General features: G+C 44.4%; 1 protein-coding gene across 1 annotated transcript in view; it reads left to right on the top strand.

Annotated features, from left to right (window-relative positions):
• The window catches only part of schip1 (schwannomin interacting protein 1), a 201,396-nt gene that overhangs the window by 164,276 nt on the left and 17,321 nt on the right, over positions 1 to 19,799 (top strand). The window contains exon 6 of the mRNA XM_016503293.1: positions 5,887 to 6,465. Coding sequence (XP_016358779.1) covers positions 5,887 to 6,465 — 579 coding nt within the window. The remainder of the gene's footprint in view (positions 1 to 5,886; positions 6,466 to 19,799) is intronic.

The raw sequence follows: 19,799 nt of genomic DNA, 5'->3' as shown, positions 1-19,799 counted from the left end.
TGTGTGAGAGAGAGAGAGAGAGAGAGAGAGAGAGAGAGAGAGAGGCACAGCTGTTTCTTGCGCATTTATGTTCGTGTTTAGTCACTTTAAGCAATCACTTATATGTAAATCAAAGCATAAGGCGCTTTGATTTACACTCTCTCTCTCTTTATTTTTTCTCTGCGTGACTAAAAGGCCGGTTTCTCAAAGCTCCTGAACTCGACAAATCACGCGAGGACTCCTAATAAGTGTCAAGTGTCGATGAAAGAGCCTTTAGAAAGAGCATTTATTTTATAAACCGACTTCATAGACAGTTGATCATAGCACACAAACACACACACACACACACACACACACACACATATTTGCCAGCTATATGATTTTTGTTCACAATTGGGAGTCATTTTCTGAAATGTGGTGATATTACACAAAATGCATTTGACCTCCTCACCTTCAGACATTCTGTCCCCGCTTTGTTTTATGTTCACCATGTTCATATAGACAGATGAAACACGGAGGCTGGCTTTCCGTTCATAAGTTAGTGGCTCTGCGCTGAAATGCACTAGCTGTGACTGTACTGGGTTTTCAGATGTGTTATTGTAGTACATTGTAATAGCTGTGCAGTACTCCAGCTCATTGCTGTTCTGAAGGAGTGGCATTGAAAGGCAAAGCCCAGGAGCCTGAATTCAGGGGAGTGAGTGAGTGAGTGAGTGAGTGAGTGAGTGTGTAAGTGTGTGTGTGTGTGTGTGTGTGTGTGTTCGCTTTAGAAGTTAAACATAGTGCTCACTTACATGCGTTCAACAATTCCCCTTTCCTTCTCAATAATATGACAGAAATCTGTGGAATTCTCTCTGTCAAACTGACTGATCTGATTATTGGCATGACTGTTTTACACACAGTGCATTTAAAGCATCCGCAAGCATGGCAGTAAAAAGGTGCCAGTGATCACAGTAATAGTTACAATATGTAGTGTAAAGTAATAGTAATAGCGCCCCCTAGCAACAGAAATGAATGAGATTTGGCATGTGTCCTCAGATAGCCCTGTTCTACTGAAATACTGTGAACTACACTCATATATGATATTTGTAAAATATAATTTATAATTTAACAGTAATTTAACTCAGCATCTTCATGAGCTGATCTGATGCAATGGTCTCAAGTTACTGAAATATGTAACACATTTATTTAATTCACACATATTTGTAAATAAAAGCATGTTATTTGAGACAAGCATTCATAATAAAGTGGTGGAACACAGGGTTATTGTAGGCAAGGCAAGTTTATTTATATAGCATATAAAAAATTGATTTAAATGTGTTTAAAACGATAAGAATAAAACAAAATATCATTATAGTTAACTAAATCTTAAACTAAAATTAAAGTCAGTAGAAAAACCTTTTTGTTACTTGAAATAAAATAAATGTTAACTGACACAAGTTATAAAAAAAAAAAAACTTTATTTAAGCTAGTTGCCATGGCAGCTTTTCTCATTATCATTTAATTTAACCGGATATACTAAAATAACTAAAGTAAAGCTGAAAAAAATGTAATGAAAACTATATAGACATATATATATAAAAAAGTACTAAAAATTACAAAAACACACAACAAAATTACTAAAACTAACTAAAATGAAAATGAAAATGAAAATGGAAAATATATAAATAAAGACTGATTCAAAATAATAATAATAATAATAACTATAACAGTATAATTTTTTTTGTGCTGTTAGCATTGCCAGATTCAGTAGTTGTTGTTGCTCTGAAAAGTTTTCTTGGTGTGGAGGTTTGCCGGCCCTGTGTGTGTGTGTGTGTGTGTGTGTGAGAGTGAGTGAGTGAGTGAGTGTGCGTGCGTGCGTGCGTGCGTGCGTGCGTGCGTGCGTGCGTGCGTGCGTGCGTGCGTGCGTGCGTGCGTGCGTGCGTGCGTGCGTGCGTGCGTGCGTGCGTGCGTGCGTGCGTGCGTGCGTGCGTGCGTGCGTGCGTGCGTGCGTGCGTGCGTGCGTGCGTGCGTGCGTGCGTGCGTGCGTGCGTGCGTGCGTGCGTGCGTGCGTGCGTGCGTGCGTGCGTGCGTGCGTGCGTGCGTGCGTGCGTGCGTGCGTGCGTGCGTGCGTGCGTGCGTGCGTGCGTGCGTGCGTGCGTGCGTGCGTGCGTGCGTGCGTGCGTGCGTGCGTGCGTGCGTGCGTGCGTGCGTGCGTGCGTGCGTGCGTGCGTGCGTGCGTGCGTGCGTGCGTGCGTGCGTGCGTGCGTGCGTGCGTGCGTGCGTGCGTGCGTGCGTGCGTGCGTGCGTGCGTGCGTGCGTGCGTGCGTGCGTGCGTGCGTGCGTGCGTGCGTGCGTGCGTGCGTGCGTGCGTGCGTGCGTGCGTGCGTGCGTGCGTGCGTGCGTGCGTGCGTGCGTGCGTGCGTGCGTGCGTGCGTGCGTGCGTGCGTGCGTGCGTGCGTGCGTGCGTGCGTGCGTGCGTGCGTGCGTGCGTGCGTGCGTGCGTGCGTGCGTGCGTGCGTGCGTGCGTGCGTGCGTGCGTGCGTGCGTGCGTGCGTGCGTGCGTGCGTGCGTGCGTGCGTGCGTGCGTGCGTGCGTGCGTGCGTGCGTGCGTGCGTGCGTGCGTGCGTGCGTGCGTGCGTGCGTGCGTGCGTGCGTGCGTGCGTGCGTGCGTGCGTGCGTGCGTGCGTGCGTGCGTGCGTGCGTGCGTGCGTGCGTGCGTGCGTGCGTGCGTGCGTGCGTGCGTGCGTGCGTGCGTGCGTGCGTGCGTGCGTGCGTGCGTGCGTGCGTGCGTGCGTGCGTGCGTGCGTGCGTGCGTGCGTGCGTGCGTGCGTGCGTGCGTGCGTGCGTGCGTGCGTGCGTGCGTGCGTGCGTGCGTGCGTGCGTGCGTGCGTGCGTGCGTGCGTGCGTGCGTGCGTGCGTGCGTGCGTGCGTGCGTGCGTGCGTGCGTGCGTGCGTGCGTGCGTGCGTGCGTGCGTGCGTGCGTGCGTGCGTGCGTGCGTGCGTGCGTGCGTGCGTGCGTGCGTGCGTGCGTGCGTGCGTGCGTGCGTGCGTGCGTGCGTGCGTGCGTGCGTGCGTGCGTGCGTGCGTGCGTGCGTGCGTGCGTGCGTGCGTGCGTGCGTGCGTGCGTGCGTGCGTGCGTGCGTGCGTGCGTGCGTGCGTGCGTGCGTGCGTGCGTGCGTGCGTGCGTGCGTGCGTGCGTGCGTGCGTGCGTGCGTGCGTGCGTGCGTGCGTGCGTGCGTGCGTGCGTGCGTGCGTGCGTGCGTGCGTGCGTGCGTGCGTGCGTGCGTGCGTGCGTGCGTGCGTGCGTGCGTGCGTGCGTGCGTGCGTGCGTGCGTGCGTGCGTGCGTGCGTGCGTGCGTGCGTGCGTGCGTGCGTGCGTGCGTGCGTGCGTGCGTGCGTGCGTGCGTGCGTGCGTGCGTGCGTGCGTGCGTGCGTGCGTGCGTGCGTGCGTGCGTGCGTGCGTGCGTGCGTGCGTGCGTGCGTGCGTGCGTGCGTGCGTGCGTGCGTGCGTGCGTGCGTGCGTGCGTGCGTGCGTGCGTGCGTGCGTGCGTGCGTGCGTGCGTGCGTGCGTGCGTGCGTGCGTGCGTGCGTGCGTGCGTGCGTGCGTGCGTGCGTGCGTGCGTGCGTGCGTGCGTGCGTGCGTGCGTGCGTGCGTGCGTGCGTGCGTGCGTGCGTGCGTGCGTGCGTGCGTGCGTGCGTGCGTGCGTGCGTGCGTGCGTGCGTGCGTGCGTGCGTGCGTGCGTGCGTGCGTGCGTGCGTGCGTGCGTGCGTGCGTGCGTGCGTGCGTGCGTGCGTGCGTGCGTGCGTGCGTGCGTGCGTGCGTGCGTGCGTGCGTGCGTGCGTGCGTGCGTGCGTGCGTGCGTGCGTGCGTGCGTGCGTGCGTGCGTGCGTGCGTGCGTGCGTGCGTGCGTGCGTGCGTGCGTGCGTGCGTGCGTGCGTGCGTGCGTGCGTGCGTGCGTGCGTGCGTGCGTGCGTGCGTGCGTGCGTGCGTGCGTGCGTGCGTGCGTGCGTGCGTGCGTGCGTGCGTGCGTGCGTGCGTGCGTGCGTGCGTGCGTGCGTGCGTGCGTGCGTGCGTGCGTGCGTGCGTGCGTGCGTGCGTGCGTGCGTGCGTGCGTGCGTGCGTGCGTGCGTGCGTGCGTGCGTGCGTGCGTGCGTGCGTGCGTGCGTGCGTGCGTGCGTGCGTGCGTGCGTGCGTGCGTGCGTGCGTGCGTGCGTGCGTGCGTGCGTGCGTGCGTGCGTGCGTGCGTGCGTGCGTGCGTGCGTGCGTGCGTGCGTGCGTGCGTGCGTGCGTGCGTGCGTGCGTGCGTGCGTGCGTGCGTGCGTGCGTGCGTGCGTGCGTGCGTGCGTGCGTGCGTGCGTGCGTGCGTGCGTGCGTGCGTGCGTGCGTGCGTGCGTGCGTGCGTGCGTGCGTGCGTGCGTGCGTGCGTGCGTGCGTGCGTGCGTGCGTGCGTGCGTGCGTGCGTGCGTGCGTGCGTGCGTGCGTGCGTGCGTGCGTGCGTGCGTGCGTGCGTGCGTGCGTGCGTGCGTGCGTGCGTGCGTGCGTGCGTGCGTGCGTGCGTGCGTGCGTGCGTGCGTGCGTGCGTGCGTGCGTGCGTGCGTGCGTGCGTGCGTGCGTGCGTGCGTGCGTGCGTGCGTGCGTGCGTGCGTGCGTGCGTGCGTGCGTGCGTGCGTGCGTGCGTGCGTGCGTGCGTGCGTGCGTGCGTGCGTGCGTGCGTGCGTGCGTGCGTGCGTGCGTGCGTGCGTGCGTGCGTGCGTGCGTGCGTGCGTGCGTGCGTGCGTGCGTGCGTGCGTGCGTGCGTGCGTGCGTGCGTGCGTGCGTGCGTGCGTGCGTGCGTGCGTGCGTGCGTGCGTGCGTGCGTGCGTGCGTGCGTGCGTGCGTGCGTGCGTGCGTGCGTGCGTGCGTGCGTGCGTGCGTGCGTGCGTGCGTGCGTGCGTGCGTGCGTGCGTGCGTGCGTGCGTGCGTGCGTGCGTGCGTGCGTGCGTGCGTGCGTGCGTGCGTGCGTGCGTGCGTGCGTGCGTGCGTGCGTGCGTGCGTGCGTGCGTGCGTGCGTGCGTGCGTGCGTGCGTGCGTGCGTGCGTGCGTGCGTGCGTGCGTGCGTGCGTGCGTGCGTGCGTGCGTGCGTGCGTGCGTGCGTGCGTGCGTGCGTGCGTGCGTGCGTGCGTGCGTGCGTGCGTGCGTGCGTGCGTGCGTGCGTGCGTGCGTGCGTGCGTGCGTGTGTGTGTTTGCGTGCATCTGTGTAAGCTGTGGAATTTGGGACGATCTTACCGAAGTTGATGGTATCTGTGATGTACAGTCTGATGCCCAAATGTTATAGAAAAGAAAATGATGAAGAGCACAAAACACTGAAGGACAGTGAGCTCATTCTGCTGGGTAGAGGACTCATGAATATGGTGATCAAAGCAATAATTGGTTTCTGAAATATATGAATTAGGCTGTAATAGGATGTATGACTGCCTCATAGCACTTGATCTTTCTTTATAATAATATAACCCTCATGTTGTGTTCTGGTCATTCTGACCCGGAGAGGAGTTTCTTTTTCCTGAAAATGATAGTTGCATTCACCTAAAACTTACTGACTTTGCTCACACGGGGTATAAGTACTTCCCAAAATATTTTCAAAAATGGCCAGAATTATCAGAAATAATGCTTTTTCACTCAAAAACTGAGGTGCATGAGCTCAGGTCAATGAAGCCAATCATCAATCAGTTCCAAAAAGAAACTCAAAACCTGGGCTAATTGGCAGAAAACAAGATTTGCTGATAATACAGCATAACAAGAGATTCACAAACTATTTTTAAAAGGCTTGTCATTATTGACCAGGAACACAAAGTAATGCAGGATGTTCAGCACAGCACACGGGTTAAGAATAGCAATGGTTGTAAGTTTTCTGCAGTGTATGTCTCTAATGCGTTGTGTCTGTGTCTCAGGATTACCGGGAGGATGGCATGGATCTGGGCAGCGATTCCTCCAGTCGCTCCAGCTCTGAGTCCAACTCAAACAAGGTGACGCCATGCTCCGAGTACAAGTCCTCTCCCAGTCTGGAGCTGGCTGGACTGGAGGACTACGAGGAGGACGAGGACTACCAGCAGTACAAGAGGAGAGCGCTGGTGGACTGGGAGAGGGAGTATGGCGGGAGCTACGCAGACGACCAGCATCAGGACTTCAGCCAGACCTCGGTTAACTGCCGCAGCCTGGCGGAGGAGCTTCAGAGCGCCAAAGTGCCTCTCACAGGTCCCGTACCCGAGGAGCTGAAGCAGAACGCCAACGCCATCCTGCCGTGCGATGGCAAGACTTCAGGCAAACCCAGCCACGAGAGCGGCGTCACGGGACGGGAATCCGGAGAGGTAGGAGGCGGGATCGGGCTGGGACCATACAGAGAGGAAGAGGTGGAGGAAACCCAACTTCCACCAATGGACTGGGCGGCTCTGGAGAGACACTTGGCGGGCCTACAGTTCAGAGAACAGCAGAACCACAACCACGGCTTGATGCGGACCAACTCCACCAGCGTGAGTCCACATGAGTCTGTGATGCTGCTGGAGAGCATGTTCATGCTTGCTGGGGTTAACAATCGATCAACTCTGTTCTGGTTCACATTTGCTTAAATGCTTTCTAGTGTGTCATGTCTAATAGACTGTGATTAGGAAGCCTATTTAGGACCAGTCAGTATATTTGCAGTTTGGGTGCAGAAATTATGCACTTCACTGGTTCTTCATTGATAGTTTTGGGGCAGAAAAGATGATATTTCTACTAGTATTTCAGTAAGAATTTGAGCGAATTGCATATGATCATGTCCAGGTCACATTTCACTGAATATAATTGTAATTTAGCAGTATTTGAGGTGAATGTGACAGTAATGCTAGGTCATGTGAAATGGGTCTTGTTTTCGTTAGGTGATCTCTGGTTTCTTGTCATTTGGGGGTGAAATAGAGGCTTGTGAGATCGAGCCGTATGTGGTTTGACTCTTAGTGACTGAGCGGTGCGTCTTAGTTCACTGTGAGCGCATTGTCGGTGTGTCACACACTCTAAATGTGAGCCTGGAGCACAAAAGCAGTCTTAAGTCGCTGGGGTATATTTGTAGCAATAGCCAACAATACATTGTATGGGTCAAAATTATCCATTTTTCTTTTATGCCAAAAGTCATTAGGATATTAAGTAAAGATCATGTTCCATGAAGATATTTTGTAAATTTCCTACCGTAAATATATCAAAACTTAATTTTTGATTAGTAATATGCATTGCTAAGAACTTCATTTGGACAACTTTAAAGATGATTTTCTCAATATTTAGATTTTTTTGCACCCTCAGATTCCAGATTTTCAAATATTTACCTATCCTAACAAACCATACATCAATGGAAAGCATCTCAATTTCAAAAAATTGTCTGTACTGCAGTCCCTTTCAGCTTACTTTTAAAAAGAATACTTATTACAGAAATAATATACTTAAAGTATTAAATTTAATGCAAACTGAGTGTAATGATTTTTGGCACTTAACTGACTGTCATTTGCAATCACATTAAATGCATTTAGCTGAACTTTAGAGTTCTTTATTTATTTATTTTTTAAGTTCTTTCAAATCTAAAATCTATAAATATTTCATAATTACTTCTATTGTCTTTGAAATATGGCTAAAGCACTGCTAAATGTACTGAAAAGTACATACGTCATATTTAAATATATTTGTAATTACACATTTATAATGATGAAGTTGCAATTAGAAAATCATAACAAGTGTACTTTATAACGACAAAAGATTATTAAAACATTGATTTAAATGAAAAGTAAAACTTTTAAACTGACATTATTACAAAGTTTGCTTTTTAAAAGTGTTGAGAAACAGTCATGAAAGGTGGCTTAAGTGGCCTTTTATTTCATTAATATTACATTATCTGCAATTACAGGGTTTTTTTAAGTATACTTGTAAGATTTGAAATACTCTTCAGTGCACATTCAGTACAGTTGAGTCTTGCTGTCATATCTTTCATGAACAATAACTATATTTCCAAACAGGGATATGTGGATGGGATGATGGCGTGTGTGTGCAGTGATTGGCATCTGTCATATCGCAGCAAGATTCATTCTCAGTGCTGTCTGATGGATCGATCGAGTGATGATGATGACGTGGTGTTCTGAGCTGCGTATCCAAATACTGCTGGTTTATTAGCTCTTTGATTAGCAGGGATCATTGTGTACTGTGCTTGCTTTAGTATGTCTTGAAATATATGCTGGGTTCATACATCCCAGCGGATGAGGATCCACATTTACAGTGTAAACAGTTTGGACGCGTGTCAGAGCGGTATCAGTGTGTCTGCAGAGCACATGACAGAGATCAGAACTCAGTCTTAACTACACGCTCATTGTGTGTGTGATTTAACAAACCCGATGAATCAGGCTGTACGAGAGAACGCCTCCGACTCATAACCTCACTACATCTGCAGCTTCATTAGGAAAATAACTGGATGGGCCTGGATCATCCCTGTGATATTCTGAAGAATGTTTGAACAGTCAAACAAACGATAAAAGTTAATGGGGCCCCAAACGACACTAGACCCCCACTGACTTCATTGTATGACAAAAACAAAACCCCACAAAATATCTTCATTTTGTGAAGCGTGATCTTAAAGTACCAGAGACTGAAGTTTCAGGACTGCATTTCTGGGACCCTTTTTTATTGTATGTACTATTTAATAGCACTTACTGTTCAGTTCTCTATTCTGTATTATTAATTTTCAGGAATGGTTTCTATTTAAATCTAATTGATATATTCTAACCAACCCCTAGCCTAGGGGGTTATTACATAACCACTGGTAACCTTCTTGAAATGTTTAACCTTATTTGTTCGAATATATGAGCCCCTGTGTTCTGGGTTTAAATTCCGTTTTCTTGGGAAAAAAAAGGCTTTATTTTTCAGAGCTATTTTCTCTGTATTTGGCGCTTCTCATCTGATGAGCGACCGGCTTCTTAAAGTGCAGTAAATGGTCAAACTGTTATTTTACAAGTTTTAGGCTCTAGTCTTTGCAGCTGATTACTGATGACACATGCAGAGCGGATTGTGTGTGTGTGTGCGAGCGAGTACGAGTGCGTGTGCGTGTGCGTGAGCGTGTGTGTGTGTGTTGAGCTCAGCAGATGGCGCTGTTGCAGCACTCATGATCTGACTGCAGTGAGAGGTTCAGGTTCACACAGATCATCATCAGTCATGTGGATCCAGCTCAGAGATGTGCAGATCGTTCTGAGCATGAGCGTGTGCTTTTAAATTGTTGATGTGTGTGATTAAAGCGATTTCTGCTATTTCTAGTTCAGCAGTCATTAAATCACTGAAATGTCCAGTGTTATTATATGCGATACTGTATGCATCATAAATTCTGAATATTATTATTTATCATAGTGCTGTATGGTCCATTGTAATTACATTGTGCCCCTAATTAAAAACTTTAACCTGGAACTGTCACAGTCTGCACAGGTGATGACTGAAGAATTACTGCAGAATTCAGAAACATAAGAATCAATTAAAGGAATAGTTCACATAAAAAACAAACATTTGCTGTAAATGTGCTCAGCCTGAGAATCAGAATCAGAATCAGAATGAGCTTTATTGCCAGGTATGTTTACACATACAAGGAATTTGTTTTCGTGACAGAAGCTTCCACAGTGTAACAGAATGACAGTGACAGAACAAAAAACACAGATAATAAAAAATTAACATTACATTTTTTACATTTAGTCATTTTGCAGACGCTTTTATCCAAAGCGACTTTTGTGTGGAGAGGTGTTCAGGGCGGGTGTGGGGTGTTTTTTCAAACCTGCAGTAGAGCTCGTTCAGATCGTCTGCCAGTTGTTGATTCTCCACAGTGTTGGGGGATGGTGTCTTGTAATTGGTGATTTCTTTCAGACTTTTCCACACTGATGCTGAGTCACTGGAAGATCAGGTCGTCCAAGATCAGGATGAGTTTGTTTCTTCATGAGGTTTGTAGAAATGTAGCATTGCATCAGTGTCTCAGCAATGGATGCTCTGCAGTGAATGGGTGCCGTCAGAATGAGAGTCCAAACAGCTGATAAAAACATCACAATAATCCACAAGTAATCCACAGCACTCCAGTCCATCAGTTAACATCTGGAGAAGACAAAAGCTGAAACAAATCCAGCATTAAGACGTTTTTAACTCAAATACCATAGAGTCCATAATCCATAATAACTCTTCCTCCAGTAAAAAGTGTTCTGGTGTGAATCAGGAGAGAAATCTGCACAGATCAAGCAGTGTTTAAACAGCTCTAAACAAATATGTGGCTGGATTTTGATGTGAGAGACAACAGCAGATGCACTTTTTCACTGGAGGAAGCGTTATTATGGATTATGGACTCGTATTTTAGCAGGAAGCAACTTCAGCAATTTCAGCTGTAAAGCAGCTTCACAGAAGACAATAGTGTAATTATTCAGCTCAGTTCAGTCCAGTGTTGTTTTAGTTAAGTTCCATGCAGTGTCGGTGTTGCAAAGTTCATAAGTTATGAAATGGTATCCACTAGCAAGTGATTAGTAGATGAATGATAAGACTGCTGTCTAGATAAGACTGATATCTGCTATAGCGAGTGGTGACCTCTGTTGGTTAAAACAGCTGCATCTCTGCTGCACGCTCTTTCTCGCCACATTAGCTGGTCACTTTACAGGCTGTTTTGAATGCAGTAAAAAGCGGGGGACGTCTGCTCACCCTACAGTGTGAAACTGTGAAACTGAATCAAATCACTAGTTGCTTTTACAGCCTCACTGTTTATAATCAAACTTTCAGGGAAAAAGTTTGGAAATAAAGACTGAAGGAGTTGTCAGAAATCATGTGAGCATGGTGTATAGTTCATTTATATCATAACTTTAGCTCTTTTCTTCTGCCGATTGCATTTAGACTTCAAGAATCATAAAAGTTGTGTTTGTTTGTGAAGATAATTGTGAGGGACAAAACACTGTGTGTGTGTGTGTGTGTGTGTGTGAGTGAGTGAGTGAGTGAGTGAGTGAGTGAGTGAGTGAGTGAGTGAGTGAGTGAGTGAGTGAGTGAGTGAGTGAGTGAGTGAGTGAGTGAGTGAGTGAGTGAGTGAGTGAGTGAGTGAGTGAGTGAGTGAGTGAGTGAGTGAGTGAGTGAGTGAGTGAGTGAGTGAGTGAGTGAGTGAGTGAGTGAGTGAGTGAGTGAGTGAGTGAGTGAGTGAGTGAGTGAGTGAGTGAGTGAGTGAGTGAGTGAGTGAGTGTGTGTGTGTGTGTGTGTGTGTGTAATGCTTCAGAGCGTCTGTTGTTGTCATCATCTCTGCTGGGTTCAGTGCTTCATTCACACTCATCCTGGACAGTGGAAAGACCAGTAACAACACAATCTGATAAACTCATCCAGCCCTGCTCATCCACTCACATACAGAAGCACTAAGCTCCTGGTTCATCTGTCCATCTGTGGATGGAGCGCAGCTTCTCCTCTGGATCTGTGAGTGAAGTGTGCAGATGTACTGCAGTCATGTGAGGTCACTCGTTGTCTGCCTCACGACACCAGCACCTCTGATGGGTCAATCACTGCAATCGTGACAATCCTGCGGTTCAGTGTGAACAGTGTCACAGCGTTAAACCACAGTGAGGAACAGCACTGATTCAGAGTAAAACACCTCTAGACTTACCATCATTCAGAACAACAGCAGCATTCGTGACCCGTCACCCACAGACACACAAACAGGAACATCAGCGTGAGATTCTGATTGTGTTTGATCGTGAGCTCAGAGCGTCACATGATCATTCTGTGGTCGAACGCCTCACTTCTGCATTTATTACACCATGCACGTGGGAAAATGAGGGAACCTCAAGAAGAAGCGGCCAGCAAAATCAAAAGAAAGAAATAACAAACTACATTTTGTAATATTTTTCCACTGCGATTTCACTGTTAAAATTGAATAATCCCTCTATAAGCCTTGAATGCACTTACTGTTTGATGAAGAAATAATCAGACTTAATTTTCTCATTTCCATTCATCATTTTGGATAAACCTAGTGTTCTTTGAAATCCATTTTAGTTTTTCCCGGATTCAGTTTTTTATTTATTGTTTTTATTATTATTATTTATTTTCTTCTTTTGTTTCAGGATTCCTTTTTAATGCAATCCATTGAATTAAAAAAACTTCAACAATTTATTTAACAATTAATATAATTTTTTCAAAGCTTCACAATACTTTACAATAATAGGGCCTCTTTTTCTTTTTCTTTTTTTAAAAATTCCGTGTTGTTGGTTTTATTTTTATTTTTTCTGGATTTATGATTTAATACAAATTTATTGAGATACAAATGAAGGCGTAACACATTTACAGTTTAATTAAACTTTTAAAATGTAATCAAATGAAAATGTAACAATTCCTTTTGTAACAGAGGTTTACTGTTTAAATTTAAACATGGAAGAAAAATTATGTTCCTTAAAAAATGTAATAACTGTATTATTATTATTATTATATGAGTGTGTGCATCATACAAAACGGTGGCATTCGTTCACACAGAGACATGCAGAACACGCAGACTTCATATTTCATTAGCAGTTTTTAGCTCTTTAATGTTCACAGACACTAGTCCACATCACCATGTGATGAAGTGAACAACCCTACTTTTTATTTATTTATCCAGTATTACAATAGCATTCTGCCTTATACTGTAAATACCTTTTTTATGACTGGATTCTATGATTCATATATTTTTCCACACTGTGGAAATCATACAGCCCCAGATAATCCTTTGGGGGTTTATGGCCGTTTGGAGAAACCCTACAGTCTCATGGTTGACCACTAGTCTAACCTAAAGCCTGACTTCATTTATGAGTTTTTCCCCCAGTTGATGATATCCCTGGACCTGCCCAAAGGGAGATTTTGATCTGCAGACAGACTCTGTTCCCGAGCTATATCTAAATGAACACTGCTGAGCTCCAGTAGATCATCCAGACTCCTGATATTGTGGGAATTTGGAGGAAAAAACAGCTCAGTTTTATTCAGAGACTCAAAAATATTCAATTAGCTGCAGACGCTGATATTTATATGATAAAATTTTGCTGCTTGTAATGTACATTAATGAGATCTTCATAACAGTGCAACAGATACTGACATAAAATGATCTAAATATCAGTCGTGGCTCTATATCTCCAGTAATCTGTCTCAGTGAGATGAGATTGAAATGCTCCCAACATATAATGCAGTGATTGAGAGCTGAAGAAATAAAGGCTCCTCAGAAGATGTGAGATGTTCTGGAGGCTTGTGAAGATCATTCCTCCGCTGAGGAACAGTGAAAGTAAAGCTTCTGGAAACAAACGCTCCTCAAAAGATCCTGAGGATCAGATTTGAGACTCTAAAACATGATTGATGGAGAATCAAGTAAAGCTGAGCTGCTTCAGTCCAGTAAGTGTTCATCTGGAGATATTACTGCAGTTATTCTGACCTTTACTTGATCAAAATCAGTCAAGATTTGACACGAGAAGCTCCAGCTGAAGCTGGACATTTCTACAATTACACTAAAAGAGCTTTGACTGGAGAAAAAACAGCAAAGTTTGATCATTTAGAGCCTTAGAAACTCATATCAGATATGATACAGCAGCTTTATAGGATTCAATATCAGCCTTTCTTTCATCATTTAGTGAAAACTGTGTTGAAAGCATTTTATTTTAACTGGATTTTACTGATAAAAACAATGTTAATTCATTTTAAACAACTTTACTACAGACAGTGACTGTTCCTCTTATCAAAATCACCATTTCAGAGCAAATACTTACAGTATATATTAAAAAGACATGAACATTCTGTCATGTTGTTCCAAACCTGTATGAGTTTCTTTCTTCTGTTGTGTGTGTGAGTGAGTGAGTGAGTGAGTGAGTGTGTTTGTGTGTGAGTGTGTGTGTGAACTCTAGAGATGTGCTGTGAGTTTTCACCATCGGCTCTGGACTGCTGGACTAAATGAGTGTGAATGTGAGAAGAGCGCAGGATTCATCTGCTCGCGTCACACAGGTAACTCATCACATGCTGTGTGTCTGTGTCGTTTGAGAAGCACGGATGGGTTTGAGTTTATCAGTGATCGGTGTTTGTGTTCATTCTCACTGTAGTTTAGTGTATGTCAGTGTCTCTGAGCAGATGTGTAACTGATAAGTGAATGTCCTTGAGAAGCAGCAGATCTGAGGTTTGTCAGACATGTCTGCTCTCGTCCCTCTGTCAGTGTGTTCTGCTCATAAAATGCGAATGTGAGCGCCGGCGTGTTTACAGCAGGACTGAGTGTGAGCGCGGCACACACAGGGAGGGTGACGGCACGGGTGATGTCATCAGGGCGAGCCGCCAACCCGACCGGTAGCTTTGACAGTGTGTGTTTGCTGTGGAAACGCATGACCCACGGCAACACATTCAGCCTGTGTGTGTGTGTGTGGTGTGTGAGTGTCTGTGTCTGTGTCTGTTTCTGTGTCTGTGTGTGTCCTGACTGTATGGTGGTGCTGTGGATTGTAGGTTTGAGTCAGACTGAATTACAGGACACACACACAGAATGATGTATTTGTGTGATTATGTAGGGCGTGTGATGGTGGAAGGAAACACATGTTTAAGTGTGTGTGTGTGTGTGTGTGTTTGTGTGTGTGTGTGTGCGCGTGCGCGCTGGCCTGGTTTGGTGTCTAAAAACTGTTTTGCAGCATGAAACTCAAGCTGAACACACACTGGCCACGTCCTCACTGCAGTCTTCACTCATTTACAGCAGTTATGTCTGCTCTCCACTATGTATGAACCTACATTAAACCTGTAGTGTGAACAGAACAAACTACATACATATATATATATATATATATATATATTTGTAGTTTGTTATAGCAAAACTTCTAAAAAAAAAAGACAAAAACACAATAAAACTAGTCACTTTAAAATTAAAATTAAAAACAATATATATACAAATCTAAAAGTAAAAACATTCAAAAATAGATATACTACCTCAGTGATGCTAAAATAACACTAGTGAATTCAAGTCATCTAGGATACTAGATTTAATTTTAATGGTTTAATTACATTTTAATAATAAAAAAGAATGTCAAATCAATCAAATTCATACTTTTTTTTTTTTTTTTACCAATGTATTAATTTATTAACATTTTAACATCAACAGTGCCCAGAGAAATGTGTTTTATCTTTTTAGAAATGCTGTGTCGTCTATTTGAATTTTTTTATGGATTTCTGGGATTTATGATTGAATACAAATTTATTATAAAAAATAATGGTAATCAAATAAATGCATAAAATGTCGAAAATTTAATTAATCTTTTAAGGCACAATAAGTTTTGCTTATTTTTTGATGTAAGTACCTAGTAGTTAAGGGCACTTAATATAAAGTGGGACCATTTTCTCGACTGGCAAGTGAAATGCTGGTGATGGTGATGATGATGATGATGATGAACTATTGCTGTGACGCGTCAGGATTGTGGCGTGTTCTCATTGGTTTGCTGGCCTGCGCGAGGTAAAGCTGCTGAGGAAGCGCTCGCCCCAAGCGGAAAAAATGGGCTTTTCATGCTTCAAGCAAAGCAAATTTTGAAAGTCTCCTAACAAACATATCTTCACGTTTTTGGTCATACACAATGTATGTTGAAGATAGGTTGGCAACATGTCTGAGTAAACAAATAAAGTGATATATATATTTTTTTTAATGTTTATAAAATGTATGTAAAAATGTAAATAATAACAAACATAAGGAAAACAAAGGAAAAAATATTATCCTCCAAACATTTTTCTGAAGATTTGATTGTTTCCCTTATGCTTGTATCACTTACAGTTAAAGTTTTATTGATTGTATTGTTATTTGCAATGCTGCAATGATTTAAAAAAATTATAATTTTGGGTATTTTGCATGGTCTGTTGTTCGAGTAGCGGAGTAGAGAGGTTTTACTCCTATTCAGTAAATATTACATATCATTACGTAACAACGTGTAAATGATATTTGGCAGTTTTTACTTGGAAAACCAACTATATGTTTTTCTAGCACTTGAATAACAATGGACGAACCTGAAGAAGGATTGAAGATGAATTTCATTTACAAATAAGGTATGAAATGTGCACACTTTTAAATCGACACCTGCCACGGTGTTTCATCTGTGTTCTCTCTTTGAGTGTGTCCTAAAAGCCGATGCGGATCTTAATCTAGCACTCAGCATAGCCGGTTAAAAAACTCACCGCTCGCCACTGACACACACACGTTGATTTGTCTCTCTGCTGAAGAGGCTTTTTTTGACAGTGTTTCCTCGTTATTTGCAGCTCTGTTGTTTTGGCGTCCTGCTGTGAGTGTACTTAAACATTCATGACTGAGCGCTGTGGAAATGTCAGGCGTCTAAAAGCGTCTCTTCCCTGCGGATCACAGACAGAGAACCGAGGAGAGAGAAACACTGCAGAAAACACGTCCATCATGTTTAGTCAATCATCTCTAGTACTAGTGCTCATAATCCAGCACTGCATCAGTGTCTCAGCAATGGATGCTCTGCAGTGAATGGGTGCCCTCAGAATGAGAGTCCAAACAGCTGATAAAAACATCACAATAATCCAGACTCATCCACATCTCGGATGGATGGCCTGAGGGTGAGCACGTTTTCAGCTAATGTTCAGTTTTGGGTGAACTATTCCTTTAAGTCATATCTGCTGCTCAAATCTATATTTAGATTACTGTAGCTGTTGGCAGCTCAAGATTGTGCCATTATGGTGCCTTTATATAATGCACAAACACACACACACACACACACACATTCTGGAGCTCTTCCAGATCCTGCACTGAATCACAGGACACACACACACACACACACAGACTTCAGCAAACACCACACTTCCTCAGATGTACTCAGGAACATGAATGTCTGATATCTCATGAGCATCAGTTACAGAAAGCGAGTGCGACGCCTGTGATGTCCTCTCACACACACACACACATACACACACACACACACTGTGTGTGCCACCTTCTGCCTGAATCCTAATTACACACCCAACAGCACATCATCCAGAGAGAGGAGGCGATTATCCTCCATCCTTTACGTCTCATGAAAGGGATTTGACAATCAATTAATGGCCAGAGAACAGTGAGATGAGCTGAGCTCTAATGCACTCTTCAGACTGGAAACAGGATATGATGTCATCGCTGCTCCACCTGACTGCCACTTTACAAGCAGCTGAAATACTGCAGGTGACGTGCAGATCCATGAGCCTGATCTCTCTTGGTTTGTTCTGCCGCACAGTTTTAATGTAATCCGGGGTTATCGTCTTCAGTGTTTCCCAAGCTCATAGTTTCAAGAGTTTAGAGATGTCACAGCGTACATTTATAAGTTCTGAGATAACTTTCTTCTTACTCTTTGTCCATTTTTTGTTAGTGTTGTCATTGTTTATTTTATTTATTTATTTATTGGTTGATTGATTGATTGATACGTATCAGTACTGTATGCCTTAAGCTTATGAATATTTAATGAGGAAGCACTGTTTGTGATTGCTTGTTAACATTCTTTGGTTAAATGCAGCACTAAATCCATTTTACAATAATAGTGTGATGCATTCCTTTATCCAGGGTTATAGTGATTTAACCCGGGGTTAAGAGTAGTGTTAAACTGGTTTCCAGTGGACAAGCATCACAGTGACTTGAACTCTTCAGACACACTGGGATGTTCTTCACCAGGCCTGATGAATACAGTCAGGTTATTGTGCGTCTGATATGAATGTGGTGAAGGAGAGAGTTAATCTGGTTTATGTGCACTGAGGGCCAGATGGCACAGACAGATTAAACTCCTCCTGTTTATCCTGCACTGCTCCAAAAGAAAGACTCACATTAGATACGTGTCACGCACCCTGTCCTGCTCCAGAGCCTGATTTCTGAAGTCGTTTCTGTATGATTATAGACGCTAAACAATATATATAACAAAGAATGTGTTAATATGTTGCATCGTGTTATTACGGGTCAACAGTTCAATTTGGCATTAAACTCAAGATTGTAAAAACTACACAGTGCTTTTAGAAACAACAGTTGTTTTCTAAATAAAATCATTGTAACGGTTGACATAGTGTACTTCAAGTATTAAAAGTATATTTAATCCAAATAGGGAAACCAGGGAAACATGCAGAATAGACAAGACCTGACAAAGAACACAGGGAAAATGAATAAGCAAGCCCACCTCATGTAACAAAAGTAACACAAAAAGTAACGTAATGCATTACTTTTCATAAAAAGTAACGGTAACACTTTCTATGAAGCCTGTATTTATAATGCATTATAAGAGTATTCTTAAGGTATTATAATGAATGCATAACGTATTATAAAAAAAAAGTATAATATGTTGTATCATCTCATGAGTAATCATAACAATAGTTTTAATGCATTATAATATTTACTTATTTGTGGTAATAGCTTTTAAGAGTATGATGATTTATAATACACAATGAACACAATGCATCCACTTAACTTAAAATAGATTATATTTCCCATAGTTAATAATGTATTATAAGTCTCATATCTTGCTATTGTTAACTTGTTACTTAAAGCAGATGAAGACCAATTATACAAATAATAACAACAAAAAATGACAACAATAATAATAAAAATAAAAATGATATTTTTTTTGGTAACACTTTATTTTAGGGTCTCTTAACTAGTTGCTTATTAGCATGCATATTACTAGAATATTAGCCATTTATTAGTAGTAATTAAGCACGTATTAATGCCTTAATAAGCAGCACATTAGGAATTTATTGAGTGAAAAGTCGTAGTTAATAGTGAATAAGGGTTCCCTATTCTAAAGTGTTACCAAATTAAGTGGATTTAACATGGTGTTTATTGCGTGTTATAAATAATCATACTCATAAAAGTTAAAACCACAAATAAGTACATTTATAATGTATTATAATTGTTGTTATGATTATTTATGAGATGAAACAACATAATATAAGTTTTTTATAATGCATTATGCATTCATTATGCCTTAAGAATACTCTTATAATGTGTTATAAAAATGGGCTTCATAGAAAGTGTTACCAAAGTAACTAATGCAGTTATTTTTTTATTGAGTAACACAATTGCAAAAACTCTGATTGTTTGAGCACATGCACAACGAGGAAGATGAAGTCTATTCAAAACAGTCTTTAAATAATCCACAAGTAAATCCAAATAGAGAGATGAAGAGAGACATCCAAAGCGTAGACATCAACAATGCCCGACAAACTGAAAGAGCAAACACAAGAACAAGTCTAAACACTGAGTGAATGTGACAGCAATATTGTAACGCATTACTTTTAAAAGTAACTTTCCCCAACACTGCATGTAACACTAAAGCACATGTGAAGCATAGATTATCAGGAAGATAATCATGGTCAGTGGTCAACAGAAGAGGGGTGCACTCAATGACGTGCCATGCCGCATGCACCATCTCACCAAAAGACCCCAGAGTGGACGTCATGTGGTCACGGGTTCAGGCTTCAGGAGGTGATCAGGGACAGGGGGAATTTATACGCAGCGACCACCATACAGAAGCTGCTAACTTCCAGTCTAACACTGAGCAACACCCCATGACCCTCAACGAGCAAACAATTAGTTTTCATGTTTTGTGTTTGCATATGCAAGCAAGTTGGAAGCACAGCAGGCCAGAGGCCAAAAACAGCATCCTAATGCAGAAAGAGAAACCATTTACAAACAAACTGAAGTTTCTGGATCGATGCTGAAGTGTTTAGAGAAGTGTCTGTGTTGACACATAGTAACGTTAATTAAGCATTAGCGTTAGTTCTGGCAGGTCACGTGAGTCAAGCTTGCATCAGCTGATTCTCAGCTGATCACATCTACCTATAGGAATACGACACCTATCGTGGCATTCCT

This window comes from Sinocyclocheilus anshuiensis, unplaced genomic scaffold (genome assembly GCF_001515605.1).
Source record: "Sinocyclocheilus anshuiensis isolate Anshui unplaced genomic scaffold, SAMN03320099.WGS_v1.1 scaffold1570, whole genome shotgun sequence".
NCBI lineage: Eukaryota > Metazoa > Chordata > Actinopteri > Cypriniformes > Cyprinidae > Sinocyclocheilus > Sinocyclocheilus anshuiensis.
This window is presented reverse-complemented; position numbering and strand designations above follow the sequence as displayed.